This window comes from Elgaria multicarinata, chromosome 4 (genome assembly GCF_023053635.1).
Source record: "Elgaria multicarinata webbii isolate HBS135686 ecotype San Diego chromosome 4, rElgMul1.1.pri, whole genome shotgun sequence".
NCBI classification, from domain to species: domain Eukaryota; kingdom Metazoa; phylum Chordata; class Lepidosauria; order Squamata; family Anguidae; genus Elgaria; species Elgaria multicarinata.
This window is the reverse complement of record NC_086174.1, coordinates 108,776,341-108,801,237: the sequence shown is the minus strand read 5'-3', so window position 1 is coordinate 108,801,237 and position 24,897 is coordinate 108,776,341. Positions and strand designations below refer to the sequence as shown.

The following is a 24,897-nucleotide window of genomic DNA, read 5'->3' as shown; positions in this document are numbered from 1 at the left end:
GAGCACAGTTACCAATTTATTGCATTAGACAATCTGCATGTAATCTCTTGGATTTACAATTTATTCCAATAGAACAAACAAAAGATCCTGATATGCTTGACGAAAGGGAAACTTTCTGGTTATGCAGACTCAGAACTCTTAGTCTAAATGGCCCTAATCTGGAGGACAACACATCAGCATTACACTAGTCATACCTCTGGATTTTTTCTCCTAAAGAACTTTCATCTCCAGGCATTCCAAACTGCCATTCCTGATACCCATTTAAGAACACAGTTACTGATGAGGGCAGAAGCCAAAACATTTAAAATATATGTTTTAATACACTGTGATATCTATCTATCTATCTATCTATCTATCTATCTATCTATCTATCTATCATCTATCTATCTGTTCCATTACAAACTGGTGGAAATGGCATGTACAGTGACTAGACATCACCAACTATACTCATCTCCAACTTGATGTCCTCCAGATGTTTTGGACTTTAACTCCCATCATCCCCAGCCAACATGGCTAATGGTGAGGAAGGTTGAGAATTGTAGTCCAAAACTTCCAGAGGGTACCAGGCTGAGGAAGGGTGATGTACGATGTGATTGGTGGTGGTGGTGGTGGTGGTGGTGGTAATCTATTCCCTGTGCTATTTTGGGATCATCAAAAAATAAATTACATTCTTATTTGGAGGCTGAATACTTCCTGTTTGAACCTCACAAGTGCATGAGTGCTTATGTAGCCCATTAAAGAAAGGAGGGGGCAAAATAGGTGTTGAACATCAGAATGCCTTGCCCTTCCAGGGCTGGAGTAGACATCTTCCATGATTCATAGTTCATGGAAGATGTCTAGTAAACAGGAAGACAAATTCCCACATCTGCCACGTCCATTGCATGTGGACTGAAGCTTGCCCAACTGTACTAATAACTGGATAAGCCTTTCAGAGTAGCTGTTCAACAGTAAAACAGAAGTTCTACTTGCTGCAGTAGTACAGGATTGCTTAAGAAGGATGGAACAAATCAGTAAATATGCCAGGATGCAAAGACCTGCTTCATACTGGGATTCACATGAAATAATAAGGAAGGGAGTGACTATGGGCTTTTTTACATGAGGCTTTTAATCTGCCATTTTATTGAGGCTTCTGCTTCCAGATTCTTTGTGGGATTACATTTGCCTCCTTTACACATTTTTTTTGGGGTGTGTGTGTGTGTCTTTCTTTGCCTTTCTATGCCTCGTGTAGGAAAGGTATATACTGGGCGGGTGGGGGGGGGGGAGCGCTTTCTTTGGTACTAAGTATTCACAACCAGACCACAAAGTACTGGTTTATAGGGATAGAGGATTTCAAGGCAGGAGGCATGTCTCATTTTAAAAATGGAGGCATTCCAGGTCAGCAATATTTACAAAGCATGTTATCATGCCTGGATTGCAATGACATTACATTTGCTGCATGGGCAACTACATTAATACAAATGTTTAGAATCACAACACCACTCTTCAAGACCATTTATCTTCTATTCTTCTCAATTAGAAAAGGGGAAAGAAATGTTCCTAAACTGCTTTTGTGTAAAAGTGCTCTGCAATAGCAAACATTAGAAGGGAGGGGGAGTCACTGGAATGTGTTTTCTACATTGCGCTCTATGGCCAAAAATCCTGTGAAGAAACAGGCTTCAAAAATATTTCAGAGTTATATCATACATTGGAAATCAATAGTTACTGGACAGACACCTAAGGGGTGTGAAAAATCCACCCCTCCAACAATTTATTTTTGTGAGGCAAATGACAATTGACCTTCCAATAACATTTCAAAAAGGCATAAACAGAGCCTGGGAATCAGATTGCAAGACATTTTCTAAGGGGGTGGAGAAATGTATTTATTTTGCTCTTTCTTCACCTATTAGCTCCTGTAGATTTACCTGAAGACAGGGGCAGGATCTACACTACTGCTTATAACAGTTTATAATGGTTATGACAACTGTTCAGGCCCAGGACACATTACATATACTGTTTTCAAAATGTTTTTAAAGTGTTATATCCTGCTTGGTGTAGATTGGGCCAGGGAGAATGTTCCAAGGATATCAAGAGGAACTGCTTCCTTTCAACGTAATGTAAAGTCATGGTTTAGTGTTATGAGGATGAGACTCCCTGATAGGTCAAGCAAAGCCTCAGTCTCGCATGCCCCCCCTCCTCTTGCACAGCTGGGAGGAGGACGTGACCAGATTTTAGTTTTGCTTTCCCTGATTCCTGTCTTGCTGTTACATCTGAGACAAGAATCATGGTTTCAAACACATCTTAATCAATTGCTAAACAAACCAACAATAAAACCTATGCAAGGATCCAATGATGCCATGTCAAGATTGATGTTGTGCCAGTAGAAACCAATTGTTGCACAATGTCAATCATCCTTGCTAGTGCAATGGGTTTCCCAGAAAGCTCATCATGCTAGTAATAGTGCTTAATTGACAATGCACAAGCATGGGTTTCCGCTAGTGCAACATCAAAAGGCCTAGTGGTAGTACATTTGTTGGGGCCTTTTCCTAGATTGTTGAGCTGGCTTGCTTATCAAACTAGAGTTTATCTTCAACCATGATTCCTGCATTCTGCATTATGACAAGTCAGGAATCAGGGAATGCAAAATTAAAACTTGGTTAATTTCTTCTCCCAGCCATCCTGGAGGAGGAGGGAGGAAGTAAGACCATGCATGCCTGAAGCTTTGTTGAGGCACACAGAGGCTCATCCATACAGTGCTAAATCCTGGCTTAGTGTTACGTACATGCAAACCAAGCTGTTGTCTACTTTATGTTGAGGACAGAGGTACCTTTGGCTGTTTATATCAACATTCTTCTTCTTACGTTTTTCAGTTGCAGAGGGTAAAGTGGCCTAACATCTAAGGCTACATGTTACGTCTAAGTTATGTAACTTAAAACTGGGCAAATTCTTTCGCACTGCCACAACCATTAATTACCGAGCATGTTCTATCACATTATATGCCATACAAACAAACAAACAAACAACTGGAAGTTACCCATCTTTTTCCTTCTTCTGTCTTCAGTTCAGAACACAAACAGGAGAGATGTCAACATTCCAAAAGGGGGGGAAAAGAAAAATATATGAAAGCATTAAAGCATGTAAACACATACCACTTGGCTCAATATCTTTCCTAGCCATTATTTCAGTCTGACTGAAATAATCTTTAATATATTACTTCTACCCTCCCTCCCATCCTGTAGCAAAAGGAGCTTTCCACAAGTTGGAAGCTCTTTAGATTGTTCTCCTTTTTCAAGCATTTCCCCCTTCCCATCCAGGTTATACCATTTGTACTACAGCAGCTGCTAATCTCCCCCTTTCCAGTAGCAATGAAGAAGCTAGGATTCACTCTGGTTGGCTGTTATCCAAATCCAGGCCACTGTAACCTGACCTAATAATTATTCTGACCATACACACTTCTTGAGGCCGTGTCCTGCGGTGACATTTTGTAATACTGTCCTCTCTTTGTTTGCCTGGCAGATCGTCCGTGCCAAATATGGAGCTCTTTAGCTGCCCCCGCAAGTTGATTCACCAGATCAGCTTCCTTTCTACTAGCTGAAGATGTATTCAAGGAGGTATTCAAACCTTCTCTTGGAGGTCATTAGGAAAGACACGATTCCATTCTAGCACTACAGATGGACAGAAAGAACCTTTTGCTTCAGCAGCGTTCTAAACTAGCCATTTCCCAACCATTTTATATTCATTTTGCCAGGTAAATGAATTATATGTTAAAGTTTCTTTTATCAAAAACATATATAATTATCTTTTGGGGGCTGGTGTGTTGCAAAAGCTGAGATTCATGACTTTTGGAAATATCCAAATATTACCAGAATGTTAGTATGGGATAAAACACTGATATCATGGGTTGGATCCAGGATTGGTCCTCTACAAGAGGACAGACCTTTCCACAAGAGAAAGGAGTCCTCTTGCGCAAGGTACCTCCACTAATGTTTGGGGATCTGCCCTCCCCTCAACGCATCATGGTTCTTCTTCATCAACAAAGTCTCCTGACTCTCTGTGTCACATTTTCAGGGGTCTGAGGGACTGCCATGGGAAGGAGGGGATGGAGAACATCACTTCTGCCAAGGTTAAATCTGGATCTTACTCCATATCTATAAAAAGATCACTGCTTATACCTTGAAGGTGTTCCACACATTACATGATTGTAAAGAAAGAAGCTGCATGTGCTTCTGTTCCCTGTTTCTGTTGCAGTTTATAAAATGGGAATGTCTCATTCATTGGTTGCTTCCACATTAGCCATTTAGCTTGGAGTTGCCATCTTTTGTTCACTCGCCTTTTGTGATAATACAGATAAGATTGTTGCTGTATTCCAGTATTTACTTTGTTGCCCTCCTGTCTTTGTGTGTGTGTGTGTGTGTGTGTGTGTTTGTCTCCCCATTTAAAATACAATCATAGTTTCAAACTGTCCAGTGTGGGCAGAGCAAGCTATTAGGTATTTGGGGGCTACTGTACTTTTAATTGGAAGTTTTCTCTGTGCAGCTTTTGCCTCTAATTGCTTCCTCATTCAGCATGGTGTGGCATTAGTGATGAATCATCATTTAGTCCTGTTCCTTGTGGTGATAGTGACGGGGAGCTTTCATTACTGACTTCCTTGCATTATCTCCTCCCCACACTTTTTAATTGCAAAATAGCACTATTTCTAGGATGACCATATGACTGGATTTGCCTGGATTTGTCCGGGTTTATGGTGACAAATCCGGGAGGGGGAGGGGAAATCCGGATTTTTTCCATCTTCCCCAGCCAAAGAGCAGCTCTAATAGGAATTAACAAAAATGCTTATAACTCCATCATTTTTAAAGATAAAGACATGAAACTTTGCACCATGATAGGTTTTAGGTAGAGCTTTAGCCATACCTAATTTGAAACAGATCTGTTCATCCATTGATTTTTTAGGAATTTTTTAAGAATTGAGGTTTTAAAATTATTATTTTTAAAATTGTCATTTTTAAAGATAAAGAGATGAAACTTCACACCATGATAGGTTTTAGGTAGAGCTTTAGCCATACCAAATTTGAAACAGATCTGTTTACCCATGGATTATTTAGGAATTTTTTAATAATTGAGGTTTTAAAATTATTATTTTTAAAATCGTCATTTTTAAAGATAAAGAGATGAAACTTTGCACCGTGATAGGTTTTAGGTAGCGCTTTAGCCATACCAAATTTGAAAAAGATATATTCATCCATTGATTTTTAAGGAATTTTTTAATAATTGAGGTTTTAAAATTATTTTGTAGAACAGATTTGTCTTAAACGTGTGCTGTAAAATCAGACATGTGACAAAGGCTATGTTCGGGTGGGCACACCCCCTTGGTGCTAGACATGCCCCCTTGGGGGCTGACCATGTTGTCCTCCTTTTTGGTTTCCAAAATATGGTCACCCTAACTATTTCATACTTTTAAAGAAAATAAAAACAATGTAATGAAACCAGCAATTAAAACCCACCACCACCATAGGGAAAACGAGTTGGTTAATTAATGTGTCTATTTAAAGTTGTAGGGGACTTTCGCTGAATGGGACTTGCTTCTAAGTAAACGTTATAGAAGGAGCTTGATTGCAGGTCTAGGAATTGCCAGATAATATGTGCCATATTAAGTGCCATGTGGAACCACTATTTTAATCCTGCATCCAGCTCATTGTGGAAAAGCAAACCCTCAGCACCACTAATAGGTCTTAAATATGGATGCAACCACTGTGACACTGATCAACCTCAGATGACTGTGCTTGCTTTCTCTTCACATTGACATCACCCATGATTCACCACTCAGGCTTCTTCTTACAATATTTTTACTCTTGTACTCTGGCCTCTGTACCAGAATACAAAAGATTTTGTTAAAATCTACTCCTGAGAGCTAATTCATAAATTACACAGATGAGAGGAAAATAATTCTTAATGCCTCAGGAAGTAATTCAATTACTACTTTTAACAATAAAAATAAGGTCAGCACAAACTCTGATCCTTACAGACCTTCTAATAAATATGCATCGATTTGAGTTGTGTGTTTGTGTGAGGGGAGGGCAGAGCTGCTGCCCTGCACATTCACTGTACCCTTATGAACACCTGGAAAGGGATCATGCCACAATGTCCTAAATGCTAAGCATAAGGAACTTGATGCATTATCATTTAGCATACAGGGGACAGCAGTGGAGATGTGCCAGATCCCATCAATATGACTCAATCAGAGCTACTCTATTATAGCATTCGACACAGTTCATCTTTCCTATCAGTGCTTAAAGCAGAACGTTTTGGTAGCAAATCCATTCATGAAACCTCCTTTCTTCACCATGACTCAAGTGCTCTTCCCTAATCATACTCTTCCCTAATCACAGGCATCTTATCCTTTTGGCATTTATTAAAATTAGTTAAGGCTTCAGGTATTATTTACAACATCAGATGGTTCACTGGGGCTCAGTTCACCACAACATTATGACTATTCCCTGGTAATATAGCACATCTGGCTAACATTAAAATCTGTTCATTTATTTAATTGTTATAGCAGCTTGGCTTTCTGTCTACAGCTTGTGCAGAACTCAGGGGCATTGCCCTTGGTGTGTGCGTGCATGTGTGTGTGTGTGTTTAAATCCTCTGAGTTTATATAAAAAAATGCTAAACAACAGCATGCCAAAAAAACAAACAGAAGACAAATATCTCTGCTTTTGTCAAGATTAAAAAGAAAATCACCTTTATGACATTCACTTATGGTTCTTTTATATTCCCTGAACAGCAAAATCTTTGTGTGCAAACCAAAGGCATACAAATACAGTCCTGGAAACTTTAACAAACCATGTATTTCAGCACCAGAAAAGAAAAAGGAAAAACAAGAAAGGTGCTTGGAATGCCAAAACCCTAAGTGTGTCTGAGAAGTTGCGCCCAAGATGTCCTGGAGATCGTTCGCTCTCCCTTCCAATATTAATATCTTGACCTACAACTCTTACATGGACTATGCCATCCTACAGTAGCTGCTCTTTTCCTTCCAGTTTCCCTTACCTCAAAGGTCAAACAATCCACAACTAATATCCATGTATTGCTCGCATTATATAAGGAGAAAAACTGGAAGCTGGATAAAAGGAAACATGTTGGGTTGATTTGAGCAACTGCCTTCCATGGATGGAAGAGCTCCTTCCATCTGCAGGACACTTCTGATTCAGTGGAGGAACCCTACTGGCAGAATGGAGGTGGAGGCAATCTTGGCTGATTTCCTCCCTTTCTCTGCAGTCTTCTATGCTTCCCCCCACCCCACTCACAAAAAGTGCTCCAGAGGGTCAGGGAAGAAAAGAGGCACTGGGCCTGCAGAGGAAGAGGAAAACCAGCAAATTCTATTATTTTTAGTGGGAAGGCTAAATAAAACAAACAAAGAATTGATTCCTCCTCCTTCCATTTCTGAAGATGGGAGCATTCTGAGCAGAACTCTGCTCAGGGAATGCTCCCACTGGTGGAAAAGAATTTGGACCCAACCCATTATGTGTTCACGTGGGAGTTTACTATTGGAACCATGAAAAACTTCCTCTTGCAGTTGAGAGAAGAAAGCACCAGACTAGGTATCATGCCCACCAATCAGAATGAGTGGGGCTAATGCTCTTAAAATGGCTGTTCCTTCTCCTGTTCTTCCAACCTGCTTTGGGTTTTGAGTCAGCAACTGATGTGCACTTCATACACTAGAATTACAATTCTGCAGTTAATTCCACAAATGAGAAATACTGCAGGATAATCAGCATGGTGGGAGATGTGCATATTTGTGGTCTTCGAGAATATCCTTGTTATTTCTTACCTAAATCCCAACACACGAATTTCTTTGAATCCTGCAAGTTTCTCAAATATCTTTTGCATCTGTTAAAGAGAGAGAGAGGGAGAGGGAGGGAGGAGAGAGAGAGAGAGAGAGAGAGAGAGAGAGAGAGAGAGAGAGAGAGAGAGAGAGGAATTAATTATATGTTCATTCTTCTATCAGAGGAACTAACAGATGTTAGCTAAATAAGCATTTACTCCCAGTAGGCCCGATTCTAGCATTTGTACAACAGAACTTTGGAATTTGGAAAGAACATTTGGGAATTTGTTTCAGTTCTATGGTTAGTGGAGACCTTAATTAAGCATTTTAACATGGACATGCTTAAATATTGTTTGGATTAGGGAACAAAACCCATTCTATGTGGCAGCTTTTCTCACCAAGCAAGCCTGTACGTATTATTTAACTTTGTAATAATTTTACAGAGGGCATGGTTTAAGTCTGGTCTCAGGTTTCAAAGCTAGGATCCATTCCAGAAAATGTGAAGTGGTAAGATAATCAGAGTTCGCCTGAGAATGTGCACAATACCTCTCCTACGCCATTGTCAGCCTCTTGTTACTTCATGGTTTTAGAGGTCTCTCTAAGCATTGACAGTGAATGAAGTCAAATCAGGGCCATCATCAAGGGTAGGCATTGCCGGGCACATGCTGAGGGCCCACACCCCAGCAGGGGCCCCACTGGCAAGAATCCCCTGGAGTACTCCATTGCACCATTGCAACCTGCCTCTTACTCTGGCCCAGGCAATGTTAGTGGTGAGAAAGAGGAGGAGGAGGAGGAACAATAACAGCAGGTGACAATGGCACCAAGGCCCTTTGTACACCTAAGGATTATCCCAGGAAAATGGAGGGATCATCCCTGCCTGCTCCCGGGGTCACCCCTGTGTGTCATTTGCATGCACAGGGATGATTCTGGCACGATCCCGGGGGAAAAGGCAGGTGTAGAAATGGCCCAAGAAGGTTGACTCACTGTGGTGGGGGGATGGCTATAGTAGGTGTCTTGATCAGGGATCCTCAAAAACCTAGAGCCAACACTGGGTTAAATATGTGTGTTTGCAAATAGATGTATCATACAGATTTGGCTGCAGCTGTTCAGTGTACACTTTATAAACTGATTATCTCTGGGCTGGATTCAATGATACCTTTCCCTCAATCTGGCACATGATATAGGCAGAGGGAATCAAGTGAACACTCCATCTGCTTGGCTTATCTACCTACGCTGCCTTTGCATCCACACAGCCAGGTGGGGATAGAATGTCTAAGTATAGCCTATGTGTACACAGTCCAACACAAGTAGATCGCACCATCAATTGCCAAGGAAAAAACAACAACCAGTAATAAACTTTCCAGTAATCAAAAACCCAGCAATCAAATTTGACCTATGCAGGAAGGGTGGCAGTGGGGCAGGCATACTGGAGGTGGGGGAGGGAGGGAGGGCACGTCCCTTCATTCTCCTCCCTGTGATGGGCTGGGAGAGGTAGCACCCGACCTGTCAAGTGGTAAGGAGAATTGCCATACTGTTCAAAGGTCAACAAAAGAAAAACAAACTACTGAGGCCCTTGTTTGGGGCAACGTTAATGCTGTGAACATACCGATTAGCATTGACCTGCCCCACCCTGCCTCTCTATCATAAGATCTCAAAATGGTAGCAAGGTATGCCAAGAATACCGAGAACTACCACCACCCATTCCACATAAAAAACTAGGGCACTTAGAGCTTTTGTGTTCTGACAGCTATAGAACCTCTTTCTGGAGGAAGCCAGGGACGCTGTGCATGAAGAATAGCGCTATGGGGACCTATTTCATTGATGAATGCTCCATTTAACCTGTTGGTTGTTTTATTATGGTTTTAATTTTTGTGAACCACCCAGAGAGCTTCGGCTATTGGGCGGTATAAAAATGAAATAAATAAATAAATAAATAAATAAATAAATAAATAAATAAATAAATAAATATTTTGAGCATGAAGCTGCAGGGGCTGCAAAGTAGCCTGATGCAATTTAAGGAGGGGCCAGAGCTCAGTGCTAGAGCACCTGCTTTGCATGCAGAAGGTCCCCGGTTCAATCTTCAGCATCTCCAGGTAAGGCAAGGAAAGACTCCTGCCTGAAACCCCATAGAGCCATTGCTGCCCCCTCAGTGTCAACAATACTGGGCTAGATGGACCAAGGGTCTGACTCAGTATAAGGCAGGATCCTAGTTTCCTAATGTCAGTCTGAAACATTTTAAATATATATATATATATATTCGTATGCCTCTCTGGAATCTGATTTAAAAAGGCAGGCATCTCCCAACGCACATCATTATGTTGGACAGTCAGTTTATTAGTTCTTGGTACTCAGTAGAGTGTAAGCAATGTGTAACGTCTGCCCACAACTTTGCATGAAGATTAGTGTTATATTTCAGGGAAAGGTTCTTTCTATGCTCTTTGAATGAGTGTTACATTTGTGATTGATGATTGAGTTAAGAATTCAAAAGGCAAAGAGAATACTCAAAGGAACATTCCGGCAAACCCTCCCTCTGCTTGCCATACTGACTTTTGCTTAACTTTTAACTAAGCAACCTTCAGATCATTAATTGCTGACTATTAAATAGCTAATGAAGCATGCAGTTAGCCTTAGTAATGGTATAAACATGCCATCGCTGCTCTAACTCTGAGGGAATGGAGATAATACCCAAATGACAAGAAGAGAAGGCATGATTTTGGATCCCATGGGCAGCTCTCTTTGAAAAAGTAGCTCAGACAACAGTGGTTAATTTCATTCAACATTCACATTGAAATTGCTCATTAGGTTTACTGTTGAAACGAAATCACTACAAAATACTGTCCATTAATTCCTGATTAGGCTCAAATGACTTTTCCTAATGGTGTGTGCAGGATGGCTAATGCTCTCTGCTGACTGGGTATCTCTGCAGTCTGTCTTAGGCTGCTGAATGGACGCTAGTAATGCTGGTTAGGCTAGCAGGACAGGAGATGTCATGCCTGGCTAAGAGGGTTCACGAAGATGGGTTGCAGCACAGCCATATAGGTCTCTCATTGGCCTGGGACTTCTCAGAGTGAACCTAGGGGATCTAGGGTTGACTCCAACTCATGGGCAAGCGGAAATCTCCTCCCTTGCCCCTGCAGCACCACAAATCTGCCCTGGAGGGGCCCCCAATGCCCCAGAGCAGATTTGAAGGGGATGTGGGGTGGGAAAGGGACATCCGTTCTGCCAGTGGTTCCATCTGGAAATTATAACATGGGAAGAAGATCATCGCTGTTGCTGCTCCTATTGATAGCCAGTTAACAGAGAGTTAACTTTGTCTTTGTAATATGCAGGTTCAGTTTTTGCCACTGGGTTATTAGGTAGCCTTGGGGACATGTCCCAGCTTCTTAAGTAGAGTTCCTGTGAGAACGAAGCTTTGATAACACCAGTCACTTGTTTTGCTGACGTAGTGCCATTTGTTTGCAATGTGGTGGCCTTTATTGATCTGTATTTGTGTTGCCAATTTGATAGTGGCATGACATTTTGGGAAACAACTCATAAGAATTAATAATGGATGTAACAGCTGACAGGGTCTGAGTCACCAAAAGATAAATTATCCTACTTATTTCAGTGGGAGCATTTTAAGCATGCAGTGAGCCAGTTCCCATGCAACATGGGTTGTTTAACCTGGTAGGGACAATTGGGAGAAAAACAGCATGGTGTTTCTGTGCCCCATGGTTTGTGGTAGGGTTAACCATGGTTGTTTACCCCTAAACAACCCACTGCTCTGGGTGTGCACATCATGCTCAACAACCTGATTAAAAGCGGAAGGAGCTGGTGCACTGCAGGCAGGGCACCCATTCTCTCCCGCTTGTCCCAGACAACCCATGGCTTGTTTAACCCATGAGTTATCATTATATGGAGACCAGTTCATTGAATCAATGGTATTTGAAAGTGCTTAACTTTGGCTGAGTTGGTGCTGTTTGTTATTTCTTATAAAACCTTAAGTACTCGTGCAGCACAATCCTAAGCATGGTTCTTCAGGCAGAAGATCCACTGAGCTCAATGGGACTTGCTCCCATAGGATTGCAGCCTAAAATATAATTGAACAGTTTCTATATCAATGCAATGCATTGGGCTATAGCCCAGCAGACAAGAGGTATGTTTCCTTTGTATTAAAAGTATTGTGGGATGTCTACAAAACAAAGCACCCCACACAAGTACATTTCTCATCAGACCAGAATAGGCTGTACTGCTGTGCTCTTACTTGAAGCTGAAATTTTGCAGCTAGTTTCTGGTACTGAGCGGTTGAAGGATCACTCAGTTCGGGGGTATATTCCTGGTTGGTGAGGGTGACACTGAATTCCACCATCTGCTCCACAGGAAATTCAGAGACTATATTTGGAACCTCTGGCTTTAGCTCCTGGAAGAACAAGAGAGGAAGTAAGATGCATCCTATTTGAGCAAAGCCTACTATGGCACAATCCACAGACACAAGAAGGAGATATCGGCAGGCTTGGGAAAACCACAAAAGTTGCACAAGCAAAAAACAACTTTAGAAAACAAAATCCTAAGGGGTGGACATCTAAAAGAGCCCAATGAGGTCTGAGTATGCTCAGTGGCCACACAATGCTGAGTGGAACAGAATCCTGGAAAAGGGCATGGCTGGCTGGAGTCCGGAACAGACAGCTCTACCCTGCAACATTTTCCTGTAAGTCCCACTTGTATTATCTTGTTCTGCATTTCTTATCATAGCAACCTCACGTACTATTTCATAAAGACACCTCTGAATCTGCACCATCTGGCTTTTGTATTAAAAAGCTAAATACAATGCATGCCTCTAAAATCAGGAATATATATGGATAGAAAATGTTCAGTATGCAAATGTCCACACACCAATTTCCCGATATTGCCTAAAGAAGCACCATTTCCTAATTTCAAACCTGTCCCAGGCAGTTGAGGTTTATGGGACAGGTGGTTTGGAGCAGGGCATTAAGCATAGGGCCACATGCACATTGTTTACTTCCTCTTTCAAAAAAGGAAGTAATGAGGGACAAACACAAGGGTGGAGAAGCGATGGTAAACAAATATGATTTCCACTCGTGTGATGAGGCTCCAAATGACACCTGCTGAAATTCCCTTTTCAATAAACTGTTAATGATACAGGAGCCCTGTCCTCCTTTCCATATGGTCACTCTACATAAGTTTAAAGTACAATGAGAGAGCAGGAGAATATACAGAAGCCTTAAACTAAAGGAAGGCTAGTTCACAGCCTAGTGATCTTCACTACATTTCAAGCAGGAGCCACTTTGGCTCCAGAAACCACTGTCAAGACCACTTAAAGGCATTTCTTTGGCTGGGGAGGTTCCCTACCATCAAGTGCTGTGGACTCAACTCAGCTGGAGGCCTTTTTTGCGTCTCCCCTCCCCATTCAACTCCATGTCATTCAAGCAAGACCTCAGAGCCTGCCCCAGATGGACAGACAGGACCATTTACCACCATCTGCCTTAAGGGAAGGATCCTGATGAATTTGAATCTGTTAACATGGTTTATTAATCTTTGTGTTTACTTGTAAGCCATCTTGGTAGGATTGCATCCTTAAATTGGAAATAAATAAATAACTAAATAAAAGGGGCCATAGGCTCAACTTACAGGGTGGGTACATTTTATATACAACTATCAATATGTGAAAGTATTCATAACAGGTAAATCTAGCGCACGCACACACACACACACACACTTCATTAAATATTACCCACCACTACACACCCAAAACTATCAAAGAAAATATTGATTTTTCCACTCCCTTTAAAGCAAAGCATGGCTTCCTATTTGTGTAATGGGAATGGGTTATGTAATAAGGACTAAAAGACTTGATTAACAGCCCTGAATGAAACCTTTGCTTTAAAGCCATCTCAAATGACCATTATTTTCCAGAAGCATAGGCAAGAAACATCTTTCACAATTAGCTCAATGGAGAGACGCTAATAAAACATTTACATCACAGCTGAAGTGAATATAGAGGAAACCTAATGGCATCGAGCTAGAGCACTCTGCAAGGCACTGAGACAGAAAGCCAAGAGCAACTGCCCAGCTAGATGGAATGCTAATATGTCCTCACCTTCACGGGAGCCTTGGTGTCGTTGGCGATCTCATTCACTAGGGTGCCAGTAGGGGCCGCTGCATGCACAAGTAGAGAGAGGTTAAGGACATCTGACTGGGCACTCTGCTTTTGCCCAATATCAACAGAATATGGAGGGGGCAAAATAGCAAAACTAAGTAGCCTCTGTCTGAAGATGTGCTATAAACTCAAATATAAATTCAGTTCTTGTGAATTCAAGGAAGAACAAAGGAACAGATTGGGGTTGCAATCTTACACACACTTACATGGTGGCAAATTCAATGGGACTTCCTTCTGAGTAGGTCTTGACAGGATTGCATTTTAAGGGCCAAATTAGATGCAATGCCATTCCCACAACTAACATTTGGGGGAATGTGTGTGTGTTTTAAAGCATGTTTTAATTTTTGTGAAGTGTCCATTAATTTTTCTGAACCATCCAGAGAGCTCTGCCTATTGGGCAGGATAGAAAATAAATAAATAAATAAATAAATATTAAAGTAACTAGTAGGTTCAGAGGCCCTGATCCTGACCAGGAGAGGAGAAGATGAGTTTTCATCCTTGGCTTCTCTTGCTGCACCCTGAATCTTGATCAGGGACCCCACACACCTAATATTTGCATTAGAAGAAAACCTCCAATTTGTATAGCCAACACAGGGATGGTTCTCTAGGGAAAGCAGCAGAGGGGCGAAGAGATGAAGCCCCCTTTCCATCACCTTCCTCCAAGGTCAGCCCCTCTGGGCCTGCTCTTTCCTTTTTAAAAGCCATTCAGAGAAGTGTTAATTGCTTTTCAGGACACAGGTCCTGTTGATGGTCTCTCCTGCCACAGTCATGGTGAGGGCTTAGCATCATTGGGCACTGCAAAGGCCAGGGTTTCACTATAAATACCAGGGTTATAGAAAGGCAATTTTCCCAGGGAGGCAGCACTAGGATAGCACCATGGAGAGCTCCAAGTGCCACTAGAAGCCAGACAAACTTGTTTGTAAGTTTCTCCAACAATCTGCAGTCTCAGCCTATGAGCGCTTGGTAAGGATTGGGGCTACCCAGAGGCTGTTAGCTTCTCCCACACACGGCATGAGGCCTTCTCCCTTAAAGGAGTCATTCTTGCTTTTAAAGCCATTGACTTTGATGGAATAGAGCCAACTGCTGTGTGGTGGTGGCCAGAACCAGAGTCCTCAGAATCTGAGAATGACAACGTGGCTTCCTCAGAAGCAGGGAGGCCTGGTGCCAAGGGCTCTTCCAGCCCCAAGGACCCTGTGCTGAGAGGGGCATTGATGGGTGTTTCTGTGTGGCCACATCTTCTTCTGGGTCTGAGAAGTCTATGTCAAAGGCTTCTCCTCCCAAGGAGGGCAAATTGGAACCTGGGTCAGGATCATGGCATCATGTTTTATTTGGTTCCATGCTGCCACATCTTCAGATACAGTTCCTGCATGAATGTGGAAGAAGGATTTTGCTTGACCATATAGAATAGTGCACGTTTGCATGTAGTAACACCAGCATGCCGCTCCAATAACAGGCAGCCCGACCTGATACAAATTTAACTGCATGTTACCAATTTGTCTCATCATTTCTCCTAGCAAAGTTCAACAGCTTCCCTGAAACGTATTTTATAGCAGAAGCAAGATGAACAGAGCACAGTTAAAATGCTGCAGTTTACGTGTTAGGAAGCCTAGTTTGTAAAGTACTCTCAACCCATGGGAAAATATAAGGCTTATAATCCAAAATGTATTCCATTAGCATATTTCCCTTGCAACACCCATGATGTTTCAGAATTCTGAACTACAGTAATAATAATCAAAGTACTCAATGTTAATGGATAAAAAGCATATTGCATTTTTACCTGTAGCAGGAGAAGGAGGTTCTTCCATTTTTTTGCTACTGGTTTTCTCTGTAGAAATTTCCTCTTTTCTATCAAGAAAGTAATAAAGGAACATAGTAAATTGTGCCATGAAGGAATTCATTCTTCCCTGACTTAAACATTAAGACCTCAACCAGCTTTATTGTTGTCAACAGGAAAGTTAAACGTCTGTTTAAATCTCTTGTGCTTAAGTCGATGGCTCTGCTTAATTTTGGCTGGATCATGATTTTAGGTTAGGGGTGGGGGTTGGGGCTCACTGCTGAAATGTGTGGCGGCAAAACCACACAAACATCCGTTTACTGCAACAGAGCAATAAGTAGGTCAGATTTAGTTACAGGGTGGTAATTATGCCACATTTAGATTGGGAACAAGCTAAACATAACCTAATACATGCCCCATAGCAGTTTGCTGCTGAATATCAGTGGTAGAACAAAACATTTTTTGCAACCACTACATGGGCAATTCAGTAGGGTGCCCACAGGAGTGCGATCTATCAGGGTGTATGTGTCAGAGGATGGTGAAATGATCTGCCATATTTATGTTTTTATTTGCAATATTATCCCTGAAGGAAAGCGACCCTTGACAGAGAAAGGGGTGAACTGGTTCTATGGCTTGATTTTCCTCCACTCACAGTGTTCCTCAAATCCTTGCCCTCTGGGTACAAAGTTAAGTTTTTTAGAAGAAGAATAAATGCAATCCAAAATCATCAAAGTTAAGAGCCACAATGAAATAAAATTAATTCTGAGAATGAAACAGAAACTGTCAAGATGAGGAACTTTTAACGCTCATATGGCACCTCCTGATGGTTGCTGGAGTGCTTTCGTGTCAGTGGAATTAACTGCATTTATCATCTTTTAATAATAACTGTAAGCTTGCAAGATATATGTCAGTAAAGAATTAAGTCTCAGTTTATTGGCCACAATCCATCCCACCACTGCATTCTGACACTAGTCTAGGGCCTACATAGCCTCTCCTGACTCAGATGTAACAGAGAAACAGTGTCATTGGCAAACTGATGGCACCATGCTCCAAACCATCTAATGGCTGCTCCCAATGGCATCATATAGATGGTGAATAATGTAAGGGACAAGGTGATACCTTGCGGGACTGCCTGGCACAATTGCCAGGGAGGGAGGATAATCACCCAATATAGTGGGTTAAATTAGGACCTGAAATAATGGGTATATGTTACAGCTACCTAGATTTTGATTAAATATAAGGAAAAATTCCTGAAGGTAAGATCTGTACAACAGTAGAACAATCTACCTATGGAAGTTATGGGTTCTCCATAACTCCATAACTCCAATTCTCTCTGGAGGTTTTTAAGAAGAAGCTGAACAGCCACCCCCCATGGATGGTTTTCCTGGTTTTCCTTCACATTGCAGAGGGTTGGACTAGATTATCCTTGTGGTATTTTCCAACTCCACAATTCTATGATTCTAGTGACAGTCACAACCTCTCTCCATTTTTTTAAAAAGAGCAGAGCTTAAAAATATTATGGCTGTCAAGAGGAGATGGTTTTGAATAGATATGGGCAGTTCACATGATCAGCTGTTCATGTGCAGCAGGGTGATATATATATATAGAGAGAGAGAGAGAGAGAGAGAGAGAGAGAGAGAGAGAGAGAGAGAGAGAGAAACAGAGGAAGGGAGAATGAGAGGCAGGGAGGAAGGGGAGAGAGAGACAGAGACAGAGAGACAGAAGAAAGAGTCAGCACAAGGTGTGCTACTTTATATAAAGATTAAATAGGAGAGTTGTTCCTGAAGAAGGTATTTTATACCCAAAGCACATTGGGCTTCAGCAGTTTATTTCAATAAACGATTTTTTTAAAAGCATCTGTGGTTGTCATCTCATTTCTTGTGTAGTTTGTACCATGATGTGGTACATCCTCAGGGAAACACCAGTTTTCCTTTATGCTCTGAAAGTTATTCCAATATGGTGCATGGCATACCACCCAGGGTGGTTGCCATATTATGGGTGTCAGTAGAGTCTAATGGAAGTTAGGACATCCACCGCCCATGCTCACCTTCTTTCAAGATGGAATGAAGAGGTTCTGCACAAGGGGAGAAAATCAGTGTGGTGCACTAGCACAAGGGAGGAAGGTGGTAGGATAGAGATGTCTATAGGAATAACATGCCAGGTTCAGCAAAATAGTATTACATGAATAATAAGTTAAGGACTACAAAATCTGCTCTCCGAACTAAATCCATATTATTTTATGGAATATATTTATTGTAGGGAAACAGGACTACTATGATGCATGACTCTTGTCCTAGGGATGCTCAACACAATAGCAGATCAAGTTCGTTCTGTGGATTTAAGTACTATTTCCCCATAAATCCTTTCTGTTTGACCTGGTGGCTACCAAAGCTCTGATTAAATCTCTAGAAATATACAAGTCATGCTCAGAAGCTTTACCCTCCTGCTGTCTTGTATATTCAATAAGCTCATCCAAGTGGTCTAACTGTGAGAGGATTGTCACATAGGAAGTGGAAACTCACATAATCCTACATACCAACTTCCACAACTCTGCTTACAGAATAGAATCTGTGGATAAAATGGGTGGCTGACCAAAGTGGCTTAGACGAGGAGAGAGAGAGAGAGAGGGAGAGAATATATAACAATTGAATTAGCTCAAAAGGGGCACCATAATTTGTACTCCTGGACATGGGAATGTGGAAGAATCAGACCACTCAATGATATGTTACATCCTATAGTGTATTAAAACTAATTCATGTAAAAAACAATGATTATCCACTCAGAAGTAGGATATTCAACAGTAACTGTAATTTTGAGTTTACACATCTCAATTCTTGCATCTTGTTTCTTTGGAAACTGTGCTGAAGGTTGAAAGATATTCAGCCTACAATAGCTAATGGCTGAACAGTTCTCTAAATGCCTGTATCACAAAGCTTCCTGCAAAACCTCAATTAGATTGTTCTGAGACAACGCTGGTCATTTTTGCAAACTTGACAGGATTGTGGAATACATCCTTTATGAAGAGCAGAAAATCTTGAATTGCCTAGGGTTTGGGGGTATCACTCATGGATACATGAGATCTAAAGGATTTTTGACATTCTTCATGACTGTAACAGAAAAGGCATGAAAAATGTACATCATACTCATACCTATTTTATATGTATAGGTGCTGTAGAAACATGCACAATCAAATCCACTGTTATGAATGGATGAACATTCATAAATCTACACATACCTTTTATGTTTCTGTTAATAAAAGGCATCAGCATCAGCTGGCAAGTACTCCATTTTTGTTTTACTTACCTATCCTGGAAGGTTCTGTGCTTTACTCGCTGCAAAAAAAATATAATAATAGAAAAGTGGATTACTTGAAATTCATTCAGCCACCAAATGGAAAGCTCTAATCCTTTTTTCTTGTCTAGTATTACTCCATGATTTATTCTAATGTCATTTTCCCTTCTCAGTGGGCCTTTTAATCTTTTCAAATGTCCCATGGTCTTTCAAAGTGACATTGTTATAGAAAATGTACTCTTAGAATGGATTCGCATGACATGACAAACATACCCTGGACAGCCACCCATGGTGGGTTATTGTGTTGTTCAACCCCAGCACATTCTCAACAGGATGGCTTAGTTTTTGTAAATAAGCCACCCTGAGAACCCATGGCTTGTGGTAGGGTTGTTCATAGCCATGGTTGGTTGTTGTGTCATCTGAACCCAACAGAGAGATTTAATCATGGCTGGCTGGGATTGGCTACAGAGATGCTTGGCAAGGGAGGCAAAAAACCTAATGCCACTCTTGCCAGTATTGTCTCCAGCCTCCCACACCAGTGACAGCCCTTCCAGAGATGCACAAATGGCACTTTGGAAGAACCATCATTTGTTTGCTACCTTTTTCATTTTTTTCAGTGCCTCAAAATTGTGCAGATCGGGGTTGTAATTGTGTGTGTGTATGTGTGTGTGTGTGTGAGCAATTATAAGTGTCTGATATATAGAGTCTTGCCAGTGAATTTTCTTGTATGTTTCACCTGTCAAAGGGAGCTGTGTGAAGTGGAGTAGGTAACATGCAAGGAAATTGACATGATGAGGATGGACATGGGCTAATTTGCACACAGTTGTGAAAGAGCAGGGAAGAAATAACAGTAAAAGAAATGAGGAACCCTGTAACACAAAAATGGGAGAGGTGAATGTAGTAAGCACAGCAAAAGTGCCCCCTTGGCAATGTGATCTTCTCGCATTTAAGTGTTGAACTGACACTTCTCAGTGTCCTCCACCTTTTCAACACTTCCAGAATGCAGCTGGACACACACACACACACACACACACACACACACACTGCTTTTCGCTGCTCCTTTTTGGAGAATTACTGCTGCAGTTACTGCACTTTAGCAGATTTGCATAGATCTCCCTGATAGTTTTTATAAAAAACCTGCAGAAGGCAACAGCATGGGACAGAAAAAATTAGGCCCCATGGTAGGTGAAAGTACTGCTGGTGCAGGCATCCCATTTGCATTCAGCCACCCTCTAAGTGTGTTGGGAGTATTTGTGCAAATTTAAAGGCTGCGAAGTAAATGGAGGGATAAATTAGCTCAAATTTAAGGTCCAGAAAGTATATGGGGAGAATTTGGATAAGTGCAATAGTATCAGCGAAAACTCCCCTTTACAAAGTGGCTGGAGGAAGAGTTGAAAAGGTGGAGGACACCGAGAAGTGTCTGTTTAACACTTAAAAGTGAGAGGATCACTTTGCGAAGGGGGAGATATCTGCCCCTTTTGGTGCACTTACTCCGTTTGCCTTTCCACCCCATTTTCAGTGCTTTTGAATTGCACTTCTGGCTTCACAACTGTGCACAAATCAGCCTATATGCATGTCGCGGAATTTTAGCTGGTTCTTTTGCTATGCCCATAGGTATGAGAAAATGGCCTATCATCCTTAGCTATAGTTCATAAAGTTCATGGCTTCCTGTTCCTTTAAACCTTGTTTTTAATGCTGCAATTGCTTTTGCTTTTAGAGTTAAGTTGATGCTGAAACTATGTGACAACATAGGCGTTGTCCACCCCGGCAGTCAGAGGGTGGAGGATGTCTGCAAGGAAAGATAACCAAGAAAATAAGAGATAGAGATGTTTTTCTGTTTTTCTGTAACTGTGATATCTTCTAGTCAGAGAAGCACTCATACTCTGTACATGCCTAAATGCTTAGCTTCTTATTGGTTGTTGCATTTTCAGAACTGTATTATGATTGGTGAGAAAGTTCTGCCATGGTATCTAAGGGGAACTGACTCTATAAATATGTTGACATTTCCTGAAATTATTGGGCAGTTTCCTCAGACTGCCACCTTGCAGCGCTGCTCGTAATAAACCTTCTAAGGAGAGAGAAATTGTGTCTTGAGAGTCTTTGACCACCACTCAGCGAACCACACAGGAACCCGTGGTTTCGGGTTCCGCCACAATGCAGCCTCATCTTGAAAATTTCTTTGTATGTTACGTACTGCACTTCACCATTCTCATTGACAGCTAAAATGGACAAGGGAATTATTCAGACATGACTCCACCTATTGGAAAGCTGTAAATGTACACTTATGAAAGACTTTAACAACAACAACAACAACAACAACAACAACAACAACAACATATTCCCGAATCAACCCTTCAAAAAATCAGCAAACAAAAAGGTGATAGTGATCAGAGCGAGAAGTGTGGAGACAAGACAGGTGCTGCTGCCAAGGGAGCCTGGAATACATGCCAGAGACAGATGGAGGACTGAAGGTGAAGGAGCGGGAGAACAAGGCACAACAACCCCAATGGTCTGTTGGGTGTACCATTGGATGTTCAGCAAACAACCGGCCCACCGTGGCTCAATTGTAGGGTGGCTTAGCATGATGTGCACATAAGCCCTTGAAGTCTTACCCGCTGAATTATCTCCAGATGCTCTTGAGAATTACTGAAATTTTTCCCAATGTCGAATATGCAGAATGTTTCTCGCTGGCAGGCAGTGACCCAATTCTGATATTCTGTTGCATCCGGAATCCGGTCCAGAAAGATCCGGAAAGCTTCCCATACGGCTTCTTGGCAAACTGAGGCAATAGAATAAGAACAAATGCACTTTACTGAGCATACTTTCTCAGATCCTGGACATAATATGCAGGCATATTGACTAGTATCCACTGATATCCTTATTCTCCATGAATTTGACTAATCCCCCCTTTAAGCCATCCAAATTGGCACCCAGCATCCCACAGTTTAACTATGAAGTATTTATTTATTTATTTATTTATTTATTTATTTTATTTATGGATTTTTATGCCGCCATTCAGCCAAAAAAGGCTCCCACGGCGGCTTACAAAAGTCTTTCTTGACAGTCCCTGCCCACAGGCTTACAATCTAAAAGTACTTCCATTAGTCTGTCCTGAATCTCCCAGAACATCAATCATGAAGGACCAGCAAAGTAACAAATTGAAGATAACTAACAAAAGCCTTCTGGAAGAGCAATTCTTTGGCTAGGTGACTAAAAGAATAAAGCACCAGGGCCTGATAAACTTCCCTTAGGAGGACATTCCACAAAGGGGCACTTGGTGGTCATCAACTTTTAAACTCATTAAACTTATGCACACCTATGCTGGTCTGGAGATTTTAAAAAAGAGCAAGCAAAGGAATTCTCCTGACTCCTCTCTTCACTCTTGCTCAGCAAAGTGCAATTGAAGGCAATGAGTTACTTCTGAGTATACATGTTTATCCTATTCCTCTCCTCATGCTCAACCTTTCTCAGTACTAGGGAGTGATCAGCTTTTAAACTCACTATAGCTTTGCGCACACATGCTGGACCACCTTTTCCCGTCAGCCAATCAGTGCTGCCCCAACCCCCTCCAGCCCACAACAAAGGCAATTGAGGTTATACAGACTCCCAAATTGCACTGAAGCAAAAACAAAACAAAACAAACAAACAAAAAATTGAAAAGAAAAGAGAAGAAAAGCAGGTTTTACAGCTTGAAAACCTGTGTTTGCTACAGAGAGGGGCATACATAAATAAATAAATAAAATAAAATAAATAAAATAAAAATAAAATAAATAAAATAATAAATAAATACATCATGTGCCACAATCATCTGGCAGGCACAGTAGAATTAGAGTAAATGCCCCATGTAGTTGGGGCCTCAGATTTTGTTTAGCTTAGAAAAGAGATAAGGTGAGACATAATAGAGCTGTACAGAATTATGCAGGGTATAGAGGAAGTGCATAAGGAGACATTTTTCTCCCTTTACTAGAGCCCAGGCTCACCCCAGGAAGCTAACTGGTAGGAGATTCAGCACTGATAAAAGTGCTTCTTCACACAGGGCGTAGTTAAACTATGGAATTCACTTCCACAATATGTAGTGACAGTCAATAATTGGATGGCTTTAAGAAGGGATTGGATAAATTCCTGGAAGAGGCTACTGGTCTTGGCTACTAGTCCTGACGGCTATATGCTAACTCTAGTATCAAAGGCAGTATGCTATGTTCAACAGTTGCAGGGGAATATGGGTGGGAGGATGCTATTGCACCATGTCCTGCTTGTGGATTTCCTGTGGGCAGCTGGTTGGCCATTGTGTGAACAGAATGCTGGACTAGATGGACCCTTGGCATGACCCAGGACAGCTCTTCTTATGTTCTTATCCTGTCTTAGATCCCTGTGAAACTATTTTCCCCAAGAGTTCATACTGTGTCTTGCAAAAGCTAAAACTAGCCACCAGAATCATTCCAAGTGCTGCCGCAATACAGAAGTGTGATCATGGCTGGTCTACTGAAAGTAAAACACTTTCCCACACTCAATGGCTGAATAAGATCTGGAATAGTTTTAAAAGAGTTTTTAAAGCTGCATTTCAGTATGTGAACGGATGGATTAGTTATGTTGCCCTTCATCATGTAAGGCCACCTACTACTACATCACGAGATCCCCCACCATCTCAAGAGTGTGTTAATATTTCTGAAAATATATTTTGTCTTTGAGCAAACATTTTCCACCACTGCAAGATTGTCCTCTCCTTTATTATATTTGTGCAGCAGCCAATCTATTCAAGGGTGTCATTGTAAAAGGGAAATTATCTCTCATTGTTTGACAGAAATAACAATAAGCGTCTGGACACAGGCTGAGATAATTAAGCTAGGAAGTACTTATTTACTTATAAGTCTCATCATGTCCAAAGAGTATATTCGATGGTTTGTTTGTTTGTTTTTCAAACAAACCTCTAGAAAAAAAGAAAATCTGCTTTGGTTTAGGCAGAGTCCCCATGGAAACAGCTCTCCAATTTTGCGTATTTGCTCTAATTTGTTTAAAGTTAAAAGTGCTCCTTTCTGATGATGAATAACTCAACCGCATGCCAAAATTGTGGCGACAGTGGAAAATAATAGCCAACACAGCTGTGGAACCACTGCTGGCTTCTGCAGCATTTGGGGAAATAAAAAGTGAATACGTGCAAATGCACAGAACTAATAAGGCCGGGAAGAATCTTCAGAACAAGCACACAGTAGGCTAAAATCTCAAGGCTGTAAGGAACTGTTCCAACAGCTCCCTCTGCTAACAGAGCCCATGGAGCAGCTCGTCTCGTGCAATTAACACAACAAGGACTACAAGGAGGACTAGCGGGCACACTAATATTTAATGGCCTGCTGTTCAAAACTGAATGTCTGCATGTCAGGCAACACAAGCCCATTAATTCACTCCCAACAATGAAGAAAAGCAATGAGGGTGTTGGTGTCCCCACCCCCCTATCACCAAGAACCAGACTGAATTGTTTTAAAGGGGAGGCAGGCACTTCACAGATAATACATACCTTGAGGTTTAATGAGCCTAACAAGCCTAGGGCCTAGCAGACATTTGAGCAGAACCAAAACAAAAATAAACCTCCATGGATGTTTTTTCCTTAAGAAGAAGGAAGAGAATGCTATCCTAATATTATAATAATGCAAGGACATATTCATGCTAGGCTCGGATGACCATATGAAAAAGAGGACTGGACTCATGTATCTTTAACAGCTGTATTGAAAAGGTGTCATTTGTATGCATGCAGCACCTGGTGAAACTCCCTCTTCATCACAGCAGTTACAGCTGCAGGAGCCCTGCCCTCTTTTGTATGTGGTTACTGTAGTATGGCTCCTACAGCTTTAACTGTTGTGATGAAGAGGAAATTTCACCAGGTGC

The 24,897-nt window shown here is 41.4% G+C and overlaps 1 protein-coding gene across 1 annotated transcript in view; it reads right to left on the bottom strand.

Annotated features, from left to right (window-relative positions):
• The window catches only part of IMPG1 (interphotoreceptor matrix proteoglycan 1), a 91,687-nt gene that overhangs the window by 31,844 nt on the left and 34,946 nt on the right, over positions 1-24,897 (bottom strand). Inside the window, exons 3-9 of the mRNA XM_063125798.1 lie at positions 21,630-21,796; positions 19,030-19,058; positions 15,730-15,797; positions 13,893-13,951; positions 12,039-12,194; positions 7,802-7,860; positions 3,011-3,031 (exon numbers count right to left, since the gene is read on the bottom strand). Coding sequence (XP_062981868.1) covers positions 3,011-3,031; positions 7,802-7,860; positions 12,039-12,194; positions 13,893-13,951; positions 15,730-15,797; positions 19,030-19,058; positions 21,630-21,796 — 559 coding nt within the window. The remainder of the gene's footprint in view (positions 1-3,010; positions 3,032-7,801; positions 7,861-12,038; positions 12,195-13,892; positions 13,952-15,729; positions 15,798-19,029; positions 19,059-21,629; positions 21,797-24,897) is intronic.